The sequence below is a fragment of the Lineus longissimus genome, chromosome 16 (assembly GCF_910592395.1).
Source record: "Lineus longissimus chromosome 16, tnLinLong1.2, whole genome shotgun sequence".
Taxonomy (NCBI): domain Eukaryota; kingdom Metazoa; phylum Nemertea; class Pilidiophora; order Heteronemertea; family Lineidae; genus Lineus; species Lineus longissimus.
This window is the reverse complement of record NC_088323.1, coordinates 14855773-14870948: the sequence shown is the minus strand read 5'-3', so window position 1 is coordinate 14870948 and position 15176 is coordinate 14855773. Positions and strand designations below refer to the sequence as shown.

Genomic DNA, 15176 nt, shown 5'->3' with positions numbered 1-15176 from the left:
AAAGGCACAAGGCCCTGATATTGTCAAAGGTACACGAGGTGCCTTGGGGGCATGAGCTACTTCGAGTAGGCTACTTGTACTGCCTTGTAGAGTGTTTGGGCCCATCTCCAAAAGAAAAACTCTACCAAAGGCAGAAGTGTCTCGCTGATGTCCCAGGTAATCGGGCTACTCAAATTCTTACTTCAGTAGGGATCCCCCAAGTAGGGGAATTGGGCCTGTCTTTAAGAACTCCGCCAGATAAAGGCAGAAGGGTCCCAGTGCTGTTCCAGGTACATCGGACTGCTATACAGAAGGCAGATCTTGATGCAATCCCAGGTACATGAACTACTCAAAGTTTTACTTCGGTAGGGATGCCTTAACATGTAGAGGAATTGGGCCTATCTTCCAAGAGCGCATTGAGAGAAAAGCTATACCATAGGCAGTCCTGTTGCTGTCCCAGGTACATGAACTACTCAAAGTTTTACTTCGGTAGGGATACCTTAAGATGTAGAGGAATTGGGCCTATCTTCCAAGAGCGCATTGAGAGAAAAGCTAAACCATAGGCAGTCCTGATGCTGTCCCAGGTTCATGAGCTACTCAAAGCCTCACTTGGGTAGAAATTCCAGCCGATGTAGCTGTCCAGTGTTGAGCCTGTCTTCAAGAGCACATTGAGATAAAAGCTGTACCAAAGAAAAAGGGGTCCTGAAGCTGACTTGGGGACTTTGCCTGAATCAGATGGTACAACTCTGAGGAAGATGAACAACTTGAGTTAGAAGAATAAACGGTACAGTTTTAAGAAAAATTTGTTTATTACAAAAATATGTTCTTGAATTTCTCAATATATCACATTTTGATCTTATCACAATTGATTCATACAAACATAACAAACTAGTTCTTTGGAAAATCATAAACCTCAGAATGTTCAGGACATCCTGGGTTTCGCTCAACCAATCTGGGTATGCACATCAATGGACATGTCTCAGTTTTGGGTTAACAAACGTATTACAGAAGCCCAAGGACTGAATGCCTTGCACGAGATTCACTGTCTCCCAAGCCTGTAACAACATACATATCAGTCTGAAGAATTCCGCAGACGAAATCAGCAGCCGTTTGCCACGCTTCTCTCTTGGCTAAATAGTCGTCAAAAACTAGACGAGTATGATTGCCTAAAACGTCTAAATCTAGTTGCTCAGTTCCACGATGACTTAGGACGGATTGATTGCAAGAATTTGCATCAAAATACTTAGACATTTTCACAGGAGTATCAGAGGTATCGGACAGAGTTACACAGTTTGGAACATCTTTGCTGCTAGAGTCTGTGAAAGTTTGGACGGAATTCTGCATCACTTCTGTGATTTCCTGATTAACCTCCTGGGACGGATTTCTTATGTCTCTGGACACATCCTCATGTGATATACCTGCTTGGACGAATATGTTATATGAATTCGAAGCCACTTTCTCAACATAGTCCCGAAATCCTAGCGCGATTCCTTCGAAGATGGCAGATCTGTACGACGTATCTTGACCGTTTTCTAACAGTTTCAGAACCAGTTTCTCCGTTTCTCCAGAACCGGGAAGAACGCGGTTTGAAGATACAGTATTCGCGAGACGGTTGGCACAATGCCAGAAACTTTCCTCGCGGAGAATGCCGACTGCTTTGCATGGGTGGCAGAACATGACAGTCTGAAAGTAAAAAAGCGAGATATATTAAGTTTTGTTGCCGAGAAATGTATCAAGCATTGGATTTTGGTTGTCTAAGGCGCCCAATCCCTGCTACCGGCGATTTAAATCACATGCGACAAGAATCGCTTCTTTGCAGTGGTCATCGCAGATGGCAACGACCTGCGAGTCGATATCAAACCGCGCCATAACTGGTTACACCCGCAGACGAGAGATCATTTTGTTGCACTGAGCGGCAATTATAAAGGGCAAGTTGCTGTGATTAAAATGACTGAGAAGTCTCAGTGTGGGTTGAAAATAGAATGAGCTATTAACCTGAATGGGAAGTGGCAGCTCAATGCAGACATAGGCCCTACTGCTCAGACAGCACATCCAGTCGTCTCTATAGGGACGGACCGTTACTTCAGATGTCACATTCACCTGAAAGATAAGCACTTGTTTATATTCGTTTCCTGTGATTTCATTGTATAGTCGTTTTATACGAAAATAAAAGTTCAAGGTTGCGAGTAAAGTTACCAAAACTTATACTGGTAAACAAGAAATTATCATGAGTCTTATATAGCGCTAAATCCAACTGGTTTCAGTTGCTCAAAGCGCTTCACATTATTACCCCTATAGCTGTTGGCCTGCTCATTCGTGATTCAAGCTCTGGTCCGAGCTGCAGCTATACAGCGCTCAGTATGGATGGTTATTACCGCAAATAAAGACAAACCAAAGAAAAGACACTTGTGTAGCATATCAAGGACACGTAGATAGATACTCCTATGTGTGCCACATCAAAGACATCTGGACCATACACCACGTCAAAGATAACGATGCGAAGTCAACAGGCGGTGCCACCGTCTTGGGAAAAGTAAAAACGATTTCGACAACTATAGGTTTTTGTTGACATAAGCGACTAGCGGGAAAATGCACATGTGTTGTTATGTCACTATTGATCTATTCGTAGTAGACTGTCGTATTTTGAGATCCCCTTTCTTTTCAATATCATCAATCATACTAGTATATCACAACCATGGATAGAGATAAGTTAGAAAACTGTGTCAACCTCCTTCAACAAGTTGTTGGAATAATGGGGAGAGAGGTGGCAAATAACAACAACGTCAACAGGCATACGGCCGCCAGCAATCTACAGTGGCGCCACCTGTTGACTTCGCATCGTTATCTTTGACGTGGTGTATGGTCCAGATGTCTTTGATGTGGCACACATAGGAGTATCAATCTACGTGTCCTTGATATGCTACACAAGTGTCTTTGCTTTGGTTTGTCTTTATTTGCGATAATAACCGCCCAGGAGTATCAATCTACGTGTCCTTGATATGCTACACAAGTGTCTTTGCTTTGGTTTGTCTTTATTTGCGGTAATAACCGCCCATACGCTCAGGACTAGAATTCTGCCAGCTGGGTACCCATTTACTCCTGGGTGGAGAGAAGCAAATAGGGGTAAGTGCCTTGCTCAAGGACACTTAGACAAAACAGCGGTGATCCTTCTGAGAGTCGAACCCATGACCTCCGGATTATGAGCCCGGTGCTCTAGCCACTACACCACTGATCTTCCCTCCCACTTGGTAAGCGGTTTCCCCTCCAGTTTTGGATCCACTCCACTGACCCTGACCCCGACAAATGAGGGGAGGTTACAGACCGAGTACCTTTGATTGTTCAGAGTGGGCCTTTTTTGGCTGAAGACAAAGAAACGATAGGAAGAATTCAAAAGTCGTACTTCCACCTATCAAATCCCCGTGTCTTTTGCGCTTACACCTATGAATTGCCATGTCTAAATAGACCCGTATGTCAAATCCCCGTGTCTGTTAGCCCCATCGAGCTCGATGGGGCTAATCGGGGGCTAATTTAGACCCGTGTTCAACACGGGTTTTTTGATAGGTGGAATCTGAATAGACACGGCAATTGCAAGTTCTAAGATCTGGCGACAGATGGCGCGGTGTAGTTGCGTCAATATTGCGCCCCCTCCAACGGGAAAGAAACACAGGAGAGCTCCCTACCTACAGCGCACCTGTCGCCGGGGCTATTAACCATTATCTAACACCACTGAAAGGTGTAAGTGCGCCCCGGGTTTTTTGACACACGGCGAAGACACGGGTCTTGAAAAAACACGGGGTTTTATGATAGGTGGAACTACGACTAAAGTCGCATTTACGGTACAGCATGAAATAACGAGCCAAAACAGAAGGCGAGAAGCAGTCATGCTGAAAGAATTCAGGCTTGCAACTTTTCAGGAGAATTTCCATACCTTTGTAGCATCTGTGATGTAACTTAATGGCTCTGTGTTGGTTGCCATGGAAATTGCATGGAGGATCTTGTAGGGGGTATGGTCGAGGATGGCAATATCACGGGAGAGGCAGATGGAAAGTAGATCAGGGTTGGAGGAACCTTTGACGAGAATGGTGTTGATATTCAACTGAAAGGAAGACAAATTTGCATAAAGGAAGGAGTCGTAAAGGAGCTTTACATGAGAATGGTGTTAACATTAGACTGAAAGGAACAAAGAGTTTTTGGTGGATCTTTTAGGGAGGAGTTGTGGAAGGATCTTTTAGGGGATGTTCTTGAGGATGGCGATATCTTGAGAGAGGCAGGAGAGTAGATCAGGGTCGGAAACACCTTTGACGAGAATGGTGTGGATATTCAACTGAAAGGAACCAAAATATGCACAAAGGAAGTAAAGGAGCATTCAATGAACATGGTGTTGATATTCAACTGAAAGGAGCAGACATAGGCAGTAACTCATGTCAAATTTCACCATATAATGTTTTAGCTGTTTTAGACAAATGACTACGTCACTTTCTCATCAATCGGTAAGGTTTTCGAATCGAAATGCACATTTTCGAGAAATTGATGGTTTAATCCCACCCGGACAGCATGCTTCGATGCCGTTGAAATTGCGCTTCGCCGACGACGTTTTCGTTGATGACGTCACAACATGAACATTTTCGCGGTCGCGGTGGTTTACATTCAGCGATTTTATAATAAATCTAATCAAAAATGGAAAATTTGAGCTTTACAGTTGTGATCAACAATTAAAAACGGACGTATTTCCGCAATGTTGTAAATCACATCATAGTATCACTTTAACTGAAAGAGAAATGATTCCATGCTTTTAGAGATTTTTATATGAATGGGTTGCCTATGTTTTTAAATCAACATTTTGATTCCAACACTCATAAGAGGCAGCTCTAAAATGGTTTACTTTGTACACCAGTATGATATTTGATAATTGTGAACAGTTCCTTTAAGCACCCCGCAAACATATCATTTTCATCGATGTGACTTGTGATAATTGTCACTGCAATAGGCGGTAAAACGTTCTCTTGTCTGCAAGTTAAACCTTCAAACACACTGGGTTTGATATCTATAGCAGGATGCAGCGTCTGTGAGAACCCTCGCAGATGAGAGATTTTTATCTTATGCAATAATTATCGCAAGTCGCTGCAACAAATATCTCATGTTTGCGGATGCTTTAGAGACTTACCTTTTGAATAATTGACAAGGTCTTGGTCAGCCAAGTATCTCCAGATTCTTGACCCGACTCAGCCACTTGTGAGGTCTTTTGCCTTGCATTGTATCCTTGGTGTCTGGATGAAGGTGTCAGATCACCGTTGATCATCTGGAGGTGGAATTCTAAAAGGCCTTAGTCACAGTATATCATTGTTTCTAATACAAAATACATTACACCTCGTTTGATCGGAGCGGTCTTGGTATCGTAACCAATGACCGCCTGGGTAGGTATAAAATTCTGAATTTTAGCAGACGAATTATTTTCACCAAGAAGCAACGACTCGGCCCCACAAAACAATGTCAAGAACACGAGATTTTGAAGTATTCCCTGATATTGGGATTTGTGAAGTAGGGAGGATACCCGAGGACTCTTTCGAGGTCGTCAGTCAGGATTCAGAAGAGGTCAAAGACGAGGAAATGGTAGAAATCGAGCTAGCAGACTGGGAATTCCCTTGCTGCGTGACATCATCTTCACAAGCAACAATATGGCGGAGTTCCGGACACCAGGCTGGATCATTCTTTGACGAAAACGGAACATATATACCTTTCAAATCGTATTTAATTTGTTTAATTTTGAAACCTCATTTTGAAATTTTGAAACCTCAAATTACGTCCAAAACCCTCGGCGAAGCGCCTCGGGTTTTGGACTGCATTTTTCGGTCTACCCGAGCGGTCTTGATTATACAACCAATGACCGCCAGCTCGGTATTAATTCCTTAAACAAAGCAAGGAGGTGAAGAGGTTTCCAGACGCAAAAGTCAGATGGTACGGCTGCTGGTCTTGGTGTAGACTTGATGGAAGCCGCGCTGACAGAAGACATTGGCGAAAGTCCCTCGCACTTCTGATTGCTCAAACCAATATGTTAAGCTCAAGTACAGTAGAACCTCCCTTAGCGGACACCTCTCTATTAAGGACACCCTCTCTACTTTTGGTCCCAAATTGGGTCTTTCCATTCAATTTGACCTCTCTAATCAGGACACCTCTCTATAATTCAGGACAGCACTTGTTAGTCCAGAGGGTGTTCATAATAGAGAGGTTCTACTGTACTGACATTCAGACACGTATTCCCTTTTAAACAGGATACCTCTCTAATAAAGACAGAACTAGTCAACCCCAAGGGTGTCCTTAATAGAGAGGTTATACTGTAAGTAGTAAAGTTAGATGCAAAAGCCGTTAAAATCCCAAACAGTGGCAATCCTTCAATAAGTCAAACCCATGACGGATGAAGTGTGCTTTAAACTTACGATGACCCAATGTCGTGCCTGTTTCTGCAGGGCTGTCAGCTGTAAAACGTCCACCTCCAAACCAAATCCTGACACAATGGCAGGGTCCTTGAGGCCTATGGATGGGACGTGACATGTGTGTACCTTGTTGAGATCAAACCTGCATGGAAAAGGGTGTTTTCAACATAATACGTATCTGAGTATCAAACGTAGGTCATAGGACAAATAATAACCAAAGGTTTAAGGTTTCTCTCCTATTCTTATAACATGTGGCAACTGTCGTATTGTTACCCCAGGGCTATTAACCTATAGAATCCCGGTGACCGACCAGTCGGTCATTTTGAAATAAAGTTTTTTCCCAACGACCGACAGGTCGATCTCAGTGATATTTTTATTCCCTTGAGCTGGGACGCTAGTTTATTGCTTGTTTTAGCGTGTTTGATGTACAGTAGGGTCGGTTAGGCTGAAAGGGTGGATGTCGTCCTGGGTGCCGACAAATGGTACCCAGGTTCGAGATCGACTGGACAATAAGCACCCTGGGTGCCATTACACTAGACAAACAGCACCCAGCTTCTTTTTGCCTGGCTTACGGATCTTAGGGACGACGTTTCTTGCAATCTCGTTTTATCTCGCGCCGTGGTACTTGCGGCATTAGCAGTGCTCGAAATAAAAAGAACAGATAAACAGAAAAAAACGTGTTTAGGCCTATAGGTCTTTGAAAGCACATTTCGGATATATCCCTCCTATATACATTTTCTGAATAAATCATCCGAAATGTGCTTTCAAAGACATTTAGGCCTAAACGCCTTTTTTTCTGTTTATCTGTTCTTTTTATTTCGCCCACAACTAATGCCACAAGTACCACAGCGCGAGATAAAACGAGATTGCAAGAAACGTCCTCGTCCCTAAGATCCGTAACCCAGGCAAAAAGAAGCTGGGTGCTGTTTGTCTAGTGTAATGGCACCCAGGGTGCTTATTGTCCAGTCGATCTCGAACCTGGGTACCATTTGTCGGCACCCAGGACGACATCCACCCTTTCAGCGTCAGTTAGAGCATGCCTGGGTAAATGAGAGGGCCAATAGTGGTGGGAAATCCAGCCCGCCTGGCCGCAATGGGAGCCAGTGTCACAGATGTGATGGTCTGGTCCATTATTGAGCTTGAAATGCAGGATAAAAGCTCTCTGGCAATAGCAATAGCCAGGCCAAGAGGGGAGATTGGCATGGATGAGGGGCACGACTGCTCCGAGGAGAAAGAAGAAGTGTTGAAACACAGATTAGGCGGGTCAATATATGGTTTTACCCCAAAAAATAGCAACAAAAGGTTTTATTGTTTTAAGTGTATTCGGGGGTCACAGTGAACCCCAGAAAAAAAGTCTCCCAATTTCTGACCACGGGAAAGGGGTTGATTAGCATAAATTAAAAATGACCGCGCCCTGAAATATCAATGTACTAGAAACTTTTTAATGGTTGGATTTATACCCCATAAATGTATTACCAATAGATAGGAATAGGATACTTCTGAACAAGATAGACATGTTTAAAATTATCTGTGACGTCATCATGATGTCATCATGACGTCATCATGACGTAAATGGTTAATGTAGGAAAGGCTGGTCCAACTTTTTCTTCTTTGGCTTCACATATCCTTTTAGTGCTGCCATCTGTAATAGATGCAAAAACGTGTAGGATAAATTTAAAAGGCCTTCAGAATCTACTTCAAATCTTTGGTGGAAAAGTATCTGCGTTTGAAAGGTACAGGTACTGCTGAATATAAAGTGTTGCAAATAATCCTTCAATATCCCTTGCCTGACCATGCACTGGGACCATCATACCAGCACCCTGAACCGTGATAAATATCATGTTTCCTTACCTTGGAAAGCGTTCGGCTTCACTGACCTCTTGGTCCAGTTGTCTCCTGTAGACCTCCACAGCCAGGCCCATTCCGATGGGGTCACCATGGCCAAGTCCTTCACAGAGGGAGTCCAGAATTTCATTCACTTCTTGGCAACACCTGTATTTCTCAACACTAAGTCCCTTTTCACCTATTTTCTCAACCTTGAGTCCCTTTTCACCAATTTTCTCAACACTAAGTCCCTTTTCACCTATTTTCTCAACATTAAGTCCCTTTTCGCCAATTTTCTCAACACTAAGTCCCTTTTTGCAATTTTCCTCCATCAATCCCGTGGACCAATCCTGGGGCCTAATTTCGCGATTGCCTGGCGACGATATTTGAAAATCCTCCTCAATACTGTCTGTTTTTCTTACAGTTTTTGATTCTGCACACGATTTGTTAAACGCCTTCGATTTTGACAAATGCTGGTTGCTCTTAACGGCACTTGTCTGAAAACATTCAATATTTTCTGCATTTTTTCTTGGACCCTGAGCAGAATCAAAATACCATGATACATCATCAGAATCCATAATCTGGAGCACATCTGAAGCTAAAGATTCGCCAGTTGAAGCTAAATTTCCCCGAGCGGACTTTTCCAATTCTTGAACAGAGGATAAACTTTTGTTCATTGATTGCACAGATGTTTCAAAAGATTTAAAATGTCTGCACGAATTTCGAACACTCTTTTCAAAGGATTTTTTCTTTTCTGCAAGTTTTCCCGCCAGGACATTTTCAAAATCAACAGCTTCTGCATCGAACTTAGTCCCAAATGTCGCATTTTGAGATTTAACGCTCTCATCTTGAGATTCAAGTAACTCACTTTGAGATTTCTCAAACTCAGTTTTTGATAATTCGGTAACAGAGTCAGAAGTCGACTCAGACACATTGGTGTTCCTCTCCATTTCTTGAATGGATGTTTCGAATGTTTTGAAATGCCGGCAGGAGTTTTGAATTCTATTTCTAAATCCAGAGTTTTTTTCTTTAATTTTAGCACCGAGGAGAGTTTCAAAACTACTCTTAGAAGAATCAACATCTTTCAATTCTCGATTTTCAATCATAACACTTGAATCGAAATTTTGTTGCCAATTATTCTTCCCAAATGAACACAGCCCTGCAGACGCACAATCTTCAGTTGTAAACACACCGGGACAAGTTGGACACACAGACGTCTTGATTGATCCCAAGCAGACGTCAACTTCATTGTTTACATTTGAATCATTTGCATATTTCTTTGAAAGAAAATTTGCATCTGTCCTCGTCTCAGCCTTAGTTGCCCTATCAAAGAATTTCACACCCTCAAAACAGGCATCAAATTCTTCATCGATGTCATCTGCCTTGGCAACATTTAGATTATTTGCACCTGTATTTGAATCACGTGCAGCACAAGTCCTTCGGTTATCCTCAGTTGCCCTCTCCAAGAATTTCACCCCCTCAAAACATGCACCAAATTCATCATCATCATCATCATCATCATCATCTGTTTTGACACCAGAGAGTAAAATTTTAGACTCTTCTACTTGTGCAAAGCAATCTTCAAAATCAACGTCATGACAATTTTCTTTAAGACTACTGTAAGGAGAAGTTAGACCTGTTTGCGACGGACGCTTTGTCTCGGATGGTTGAAACGTGGGAATTTGATCTTCTTGACAAATTGAATCTATGCCCGAAGATGCGGCCATGGATGGACGAGATATTGGCATTTCTGATTGGTCAAAATACCAAGACATGTCATCATTTGCTGTAGCACTGTTTTCTTCTCCTGCACAGTCATTGAAGTTGATTTCATCACCAGTTTGACCTTTTACATCATTTTGACCTTGACCACTCATCTCAATGTCACACTGACCTTCACCCTTCACCTTCGAATTCAAACTATGGTTATGCGACACAACATCAATCTGATTAGAACTTCTCACATTGGCATCATTATGACCTTGATCTCCAGCTGGAATGACACTGTGACCATGACCTTCAAGTTGAACACCACTTTCACCTTGACCTATTTGGAAACCATTCTGACCTTGACCTCTGACTGGTGCTCTAGATATTGGAAACATGGCTTCCATTGTTGCCCGTGAGCCGTTCAAGCCCCCACCAATCGTACTAAAGACCCGAGAGATATTGGCCATTGCAGCGTAGAAATCGTTGTCAATTATGGAACCGTCGGCCTCAGTTGCGCTATCAAAGTACCAAGATACATCGTCCGAATCATTTACGCCGACACCAGAATCCTGGTCTCGGATATTCTGCAACTCGACAGAATTTAGATCTCCAGATGTTTTCGAATCAGTTTGGGCAATGTCGCAACGATTAGGAGATAAATGCAAAAAGTCCCCTGCATCACCACACATGATGGGCAGAGCCCCGTCACAGTCTAAACCATCAAGGCAAAATGAGAGAGCTGCTTCCTTCATACTGGACGAGTAGCCTTCGTTCGTCCCGTCACCCAACACAGACCTATCACTCAGACCACTTTGTCGCCAAACATCGGTTTCTGGCCTATCAGAATCATGATCAGTTTTCAAAATACTTTCACAGTTCTGCGCTTTTGCAAACTTGTTTTCAATTGGACACATGGCAACACACTGTGTTGTATCGTAACCAAACGGGTTGACCTGGTTGCCAAGGAAAATTGAGGCATTACTGGAACCAATTTCCTTGCTTTTTGAGAGAGCATGATTTGAGGGTTCTTCAACATTGCTTTGGGTTCGTTCTGTAGATCGGAGTATTCTATCGTTTTCTTGTCGTTGGAACATTGTCAAATTTGCAAGATTACAAACAGGATCAGGATGACTTGAGCGAGATTTGTGACATTCAGCTTTGGCCTGTTGGCGATGGCGATACTCGCGGCTGACAAAAGATGGGGCTGCCTCAATTTGGATCGCAATTGAATCCAACTCATCGATACACAGCCGGACACCCTGTTGGAAGTATCGCGTAATCTCTTCCACCGGTACTCCCTGAAATAATCAAAACAGAGAAATGTCCAGTGTCGGACTTTAAACAAGACCGGTACTTGCGACCTACTTATCCAATCTTAGAGAAACCTGCCTTATTACTTTGGCGCCATCGGTGGCTTTCACCAAAACAACTCTCCACTCGAAAACAATCGAATCGCCGAAGAACCAGTGTGAAAAGGACCTGTACATGTTTGACCATCAAGGGACTGGTTGTGTTACATGTATATATATGTGTTTTGCCATGTATGCATACGTGTTTGGACATGTATGCATATGTGTTTGGCCATGCATGCATATGTGTTTGGCCACGTATGCATATGTGTTTGGCCACATATGCAGATGTGTTTGGCCACATATGCAGATGTGTTTGGCCACATATGCACATGTGTTTGGCCACGTATGCATATGTGTTTGGCCACATATGCATATGTGTTTGGCCACGTATGCATATGTGTTTGGCCGTGATGCATATGTGTTTGGCCACAGATGCATATGTGTTTGGCCACATATGCATATGTGTTTGGCCTTGATGCATATGTGTTTGGCCACGTATGCATATGTGTTTGGCCTTGATGCATATGTGTTTGGCCACGTATGCATATGTGTTTGGCCACGTATGCATGTGTTTGGCCACGTATGCATACGTGTTTGGCTACATATACTCTCAACTCGGCTTTATAAGACCAGATCATATATTTCTGGCCCGCCTATTACATGCTAATCATATAAGTAGGATTAGCCAAAATCACGATTCCAACCAATGAGGTCCGAGGAGAATTTTTATAGGCCTAACACCCCTAACTTGGATGAATATCCCTATGAATAAACATCATAAATATGGTATTGGGTGGTATTATCAACCTGGTCTTATAGAGCCGAGTTGAGAGTAAGTTTGTCCACATATGCATACAAGTTCTGCTACATATGCGCATGTGTTTGGCCATGTATGCATACATGTTTAGCCACATATGCATATAAGTTAGGCTGGGCTACATATGCATACATGTTTGGCCAGATATGCATATGTGGTTGGCCACATATGTGTTCGATAGTGAAAGAGTGAAGAACATCATTGGTACCAACTTGAAACTATCTAGATACACACTAAACACAAGGAGACATGTTTTATAAAGCCTTTTCACTCCGATTGCCTTTTTAGAGTATTGGGCAAGTCCATAGAGAAAAGTAGGGGTGTAAGATTAAAATACAAAATTCACGTTTTCGCAGCATAAAGGTTGAATCCTTTCACCCTCTCCCCTCATTTCTCTGCATTGACTCTTCCAGTTAATGCATTAGAAAAGTCCATAAAGAACCGTGGGGGTGTAAGGTTAATCAAATCCTACCTGATCCAAAAGGGTCTCGGCTGAACGATTCCAATAATATATCATGGAGAGTAACGTTTTGCTGCATGAACTATACGTGGCATGGTGGGCCCGAGCTGTCGCCTGCAGCAGTGAACCAACAGGATGCTGCAAAAAAAAATCACAGGTGAATCTTACCAAGAATGAATAAAGATCTTGGTCTTTGCTCTTGATATCGAAGTGACAGTGAAACAAGCAGATAAAACCACTTCGCTACGTTGATGGTTGACTTGCTTTGCGATTCAGTCAGCGTATCAAGTATGTTACCACAAATCAAAATGACGTAATGATGTAAGCATGCCTTGACTTGACAGCATATCAAGATTATTCATAATAGCATTCCGCGATGATGAGGTCACTGCAGCTTCTGCCCTCTATTTCCCCATCGCTGAATTACAGGCAATGTCGGACAAACATGCGGTTTCGTAATGGATTCAGGCTTTCTAACTGGGGCAGTTAGATTCAATCTGGCACATGTCCGAGTGTTGGAAATACTACATAATTCTTCTGAATATTTCTCTCTCTGACTCTATGGTATCATTCATGCTAAAAACAATGCAGGGTCAAAGATAATTGACTTTGAAATAAGCTCAAATGCGTAGAAATAAGTGTCGATGTCCGACTGTCACGTGACTAAAACGTCATCAACATCTTATGCAAATGACCTTGTGAGCTATAAATAGTAACTTCGCGGAATGCTATTCCATCTTATGACTGGAACTGTCTCTGATTGAATCTTAATCTTCTTGACTAACCTGAATATCCAGATTCTGCAAAATCTGATCAACACAGTTGGAAAAACAGTGACCTTCCTCATCTCTAATACACTTCACACTGAAAATAAAAACAAAACTGAAATTAAATAAGATGTAACATTTTATCCAGTGATGCAGAAATCAACAATCTTTTGAAAATATGCAGACAATTGCAGTGCCCCAGACGATCTTCGTTAGAAAGAAACTGACTGCAAACACTCTCCCCAATTCAGAAAATTGCAAAAAAATAAACGACCACAAAAAGGAAAGTCAATTGAATTGAAATTGCTGTCATAGGGTTGTCATGACGCTAAAATAAATGTATGCTAAAGTTGCAATTTATCATTCTCAAAACCGTGAAATAAAATCAAATGACCGTGAATTTCCGTATTTAGTAATAGTAGTATGTTACTAACATTAACAAGTGGTAATATTTTTTGGAAAAATTAGGACATCACAATATTAATCAAAATCAAAAATATCAAAAAAGTATCAAGGGGGTACGAGGTTTACAGTGATCATTTTAAGGTTTTGGGGAGAAAGAGTAAGAGTAAGAGTAAGAGGTCATAGGGGCAGCGGTAGCGCAGTGGAAGAGAGTCGGCCTCATGATCAGGAGGTCGTGGGTTCGACTCCCGGCCGAGTCACTCCTTGGTTCCCCTACTGGTCGAGTTCAAGTGAGCGCCATTTGGTTGCTCATTGAAACCCCTGATTGATTTCTGTGGAGACCGGTGTAATAAGCGCTTTGAGCGAGAACTATAGTGTCACGGAATTGCGCTATATAAAAGACTCATTATTATTATATTATTATGATAGACGATATCTAATAAAACGAATTGTTAATACGAGTTCAAAACAATTGTGTCTGGCTTTTCCTGGCCTTTTCCTTTTCTGACTCTGAATTGACTCCTTTATTTTCTTCTCATGCTGAAAGAAATCTACGGCAAAATGTGCTGCAATATATCAAAAAAATTCATATCTCAAAATCACACCACCCAGGATTGTTACGCTACGCCGCCATTTTGAAATTGATATCCACTGCCATCTATCAATAACTTGAGGTACCTCCCGATCTAATGTTGTCACTACCTGATTTGTGTTTTAATAAAGGATTCCGAATTCGGACACCCTTTAGGGAGCCTTAATTCGGACTCTGAGTCCTAATTTGGACTCTCAGAGTGTACGAATAAAGAAATGTTTTCGAATAAAGACTCATCCAGAACTGATTTAGCAAAATTGTCAAAACTTACATATCTGGATTGTTCAGCAGAGACTCAGCTATATTGCCTGAAAGAAGATAAAAGGATATTTCATCCAGTTTAGTTGGTTACCAATCACAGTGTCGTACAAAACTGATCTGCAATTTGCTGTGTCAATTTCATCGTGATATTCGTATTTTTTCTTATTTCTTAATCTTAATCCAGTTTTACCTACATCTTGGCACTGTACTTATTGCCTTTAACTAGGAATATCATTCATCAAATGGGAAAACTTACTGCCGGATATACCTGACAAACCAGTAAAAATCTTCCAAAACCAAACTTTTACAGTTCGGAATAAAATGTACAGGGAATGTACACGAAGTATACAAAATTTCTCTTTGGTTTCGTTTAACTCGCGATTTCTTGCTTCTAAGTTGCGCGATGGCAGATATGTTGTGTGTATAAATGGACATCATGCTTAGCTACTTACCAATGACAGTAATGACTTGATTGCTGTTGTCATTTCGGAGAATTCGAGACATTTTGGACAGAAAATCTTCAGGAATTTTTCATTTCATGGAGGCTGCCATCTTGAATTTTCCTAAATTGTGGAAGAAAC

The 15176-nt window shown here is 41.9% G+C and overlaps 1 protein-coding gene across 1 annotated transcript; it reads right to left on the bottom strand.

Moving 5' to 3' along the window:
• Positions 1 to 775: 775 nt before the first annotated feature.
• Positions 776 to 15149, bottom strand: LOC135500677 (uncharacterized). The gene is made up of 10 exons (XM_064792283.1): positions 15048 to 15149; positions 14606 to 14642; positions 13359 to 13437; positions 12586 to 12711; positions 8262 to 11242; positions 6414 to 6552; positions 5144 to 5278; positions 3908 to 4075; positions 1975 to 2079; positions 776 to 1662 (listed from the first exon to the last, which is right to left on the bottom strand). Exons 1-10 carry the CDS (start codon positions 15097 to 15099, stop codon positions 982 to 984), a joined length of 4503 nt encoding a protein of 1500 aa, XP_064648353.1. The 5' UTR covers positions 15100 to 15149; the 3' UTR covers positions 776 to 981.
• Between the last annotated feature and the right edge of the window lie 27 nt (positions 15150 to 15176).

Bases quoted from the DNA above. Each gene is read 5' to 3' on its own strand.
- LOC135500677 (XM_064792283.1), bottom strand. From the start codon at position 15,099: ATGTCTCGAATTCTCCGAAATGACAACAGCAATCAAGTCATTACTGTC. The intron at 14,643-15,047 runs GTAAGTAGCTAA...ATCTTCTTTCAG, and splicing joins TCAAGTCATTACTGTCATTG to GCAATATAGCTGAGTCTCTG. The intron at 2,080-3,907 runs GTATGGAAATTC...CTTATCTTTCAG, and splicing joins ACATCACAGATGCTACAAAG to GTGAATGTGACATCTGAAGT.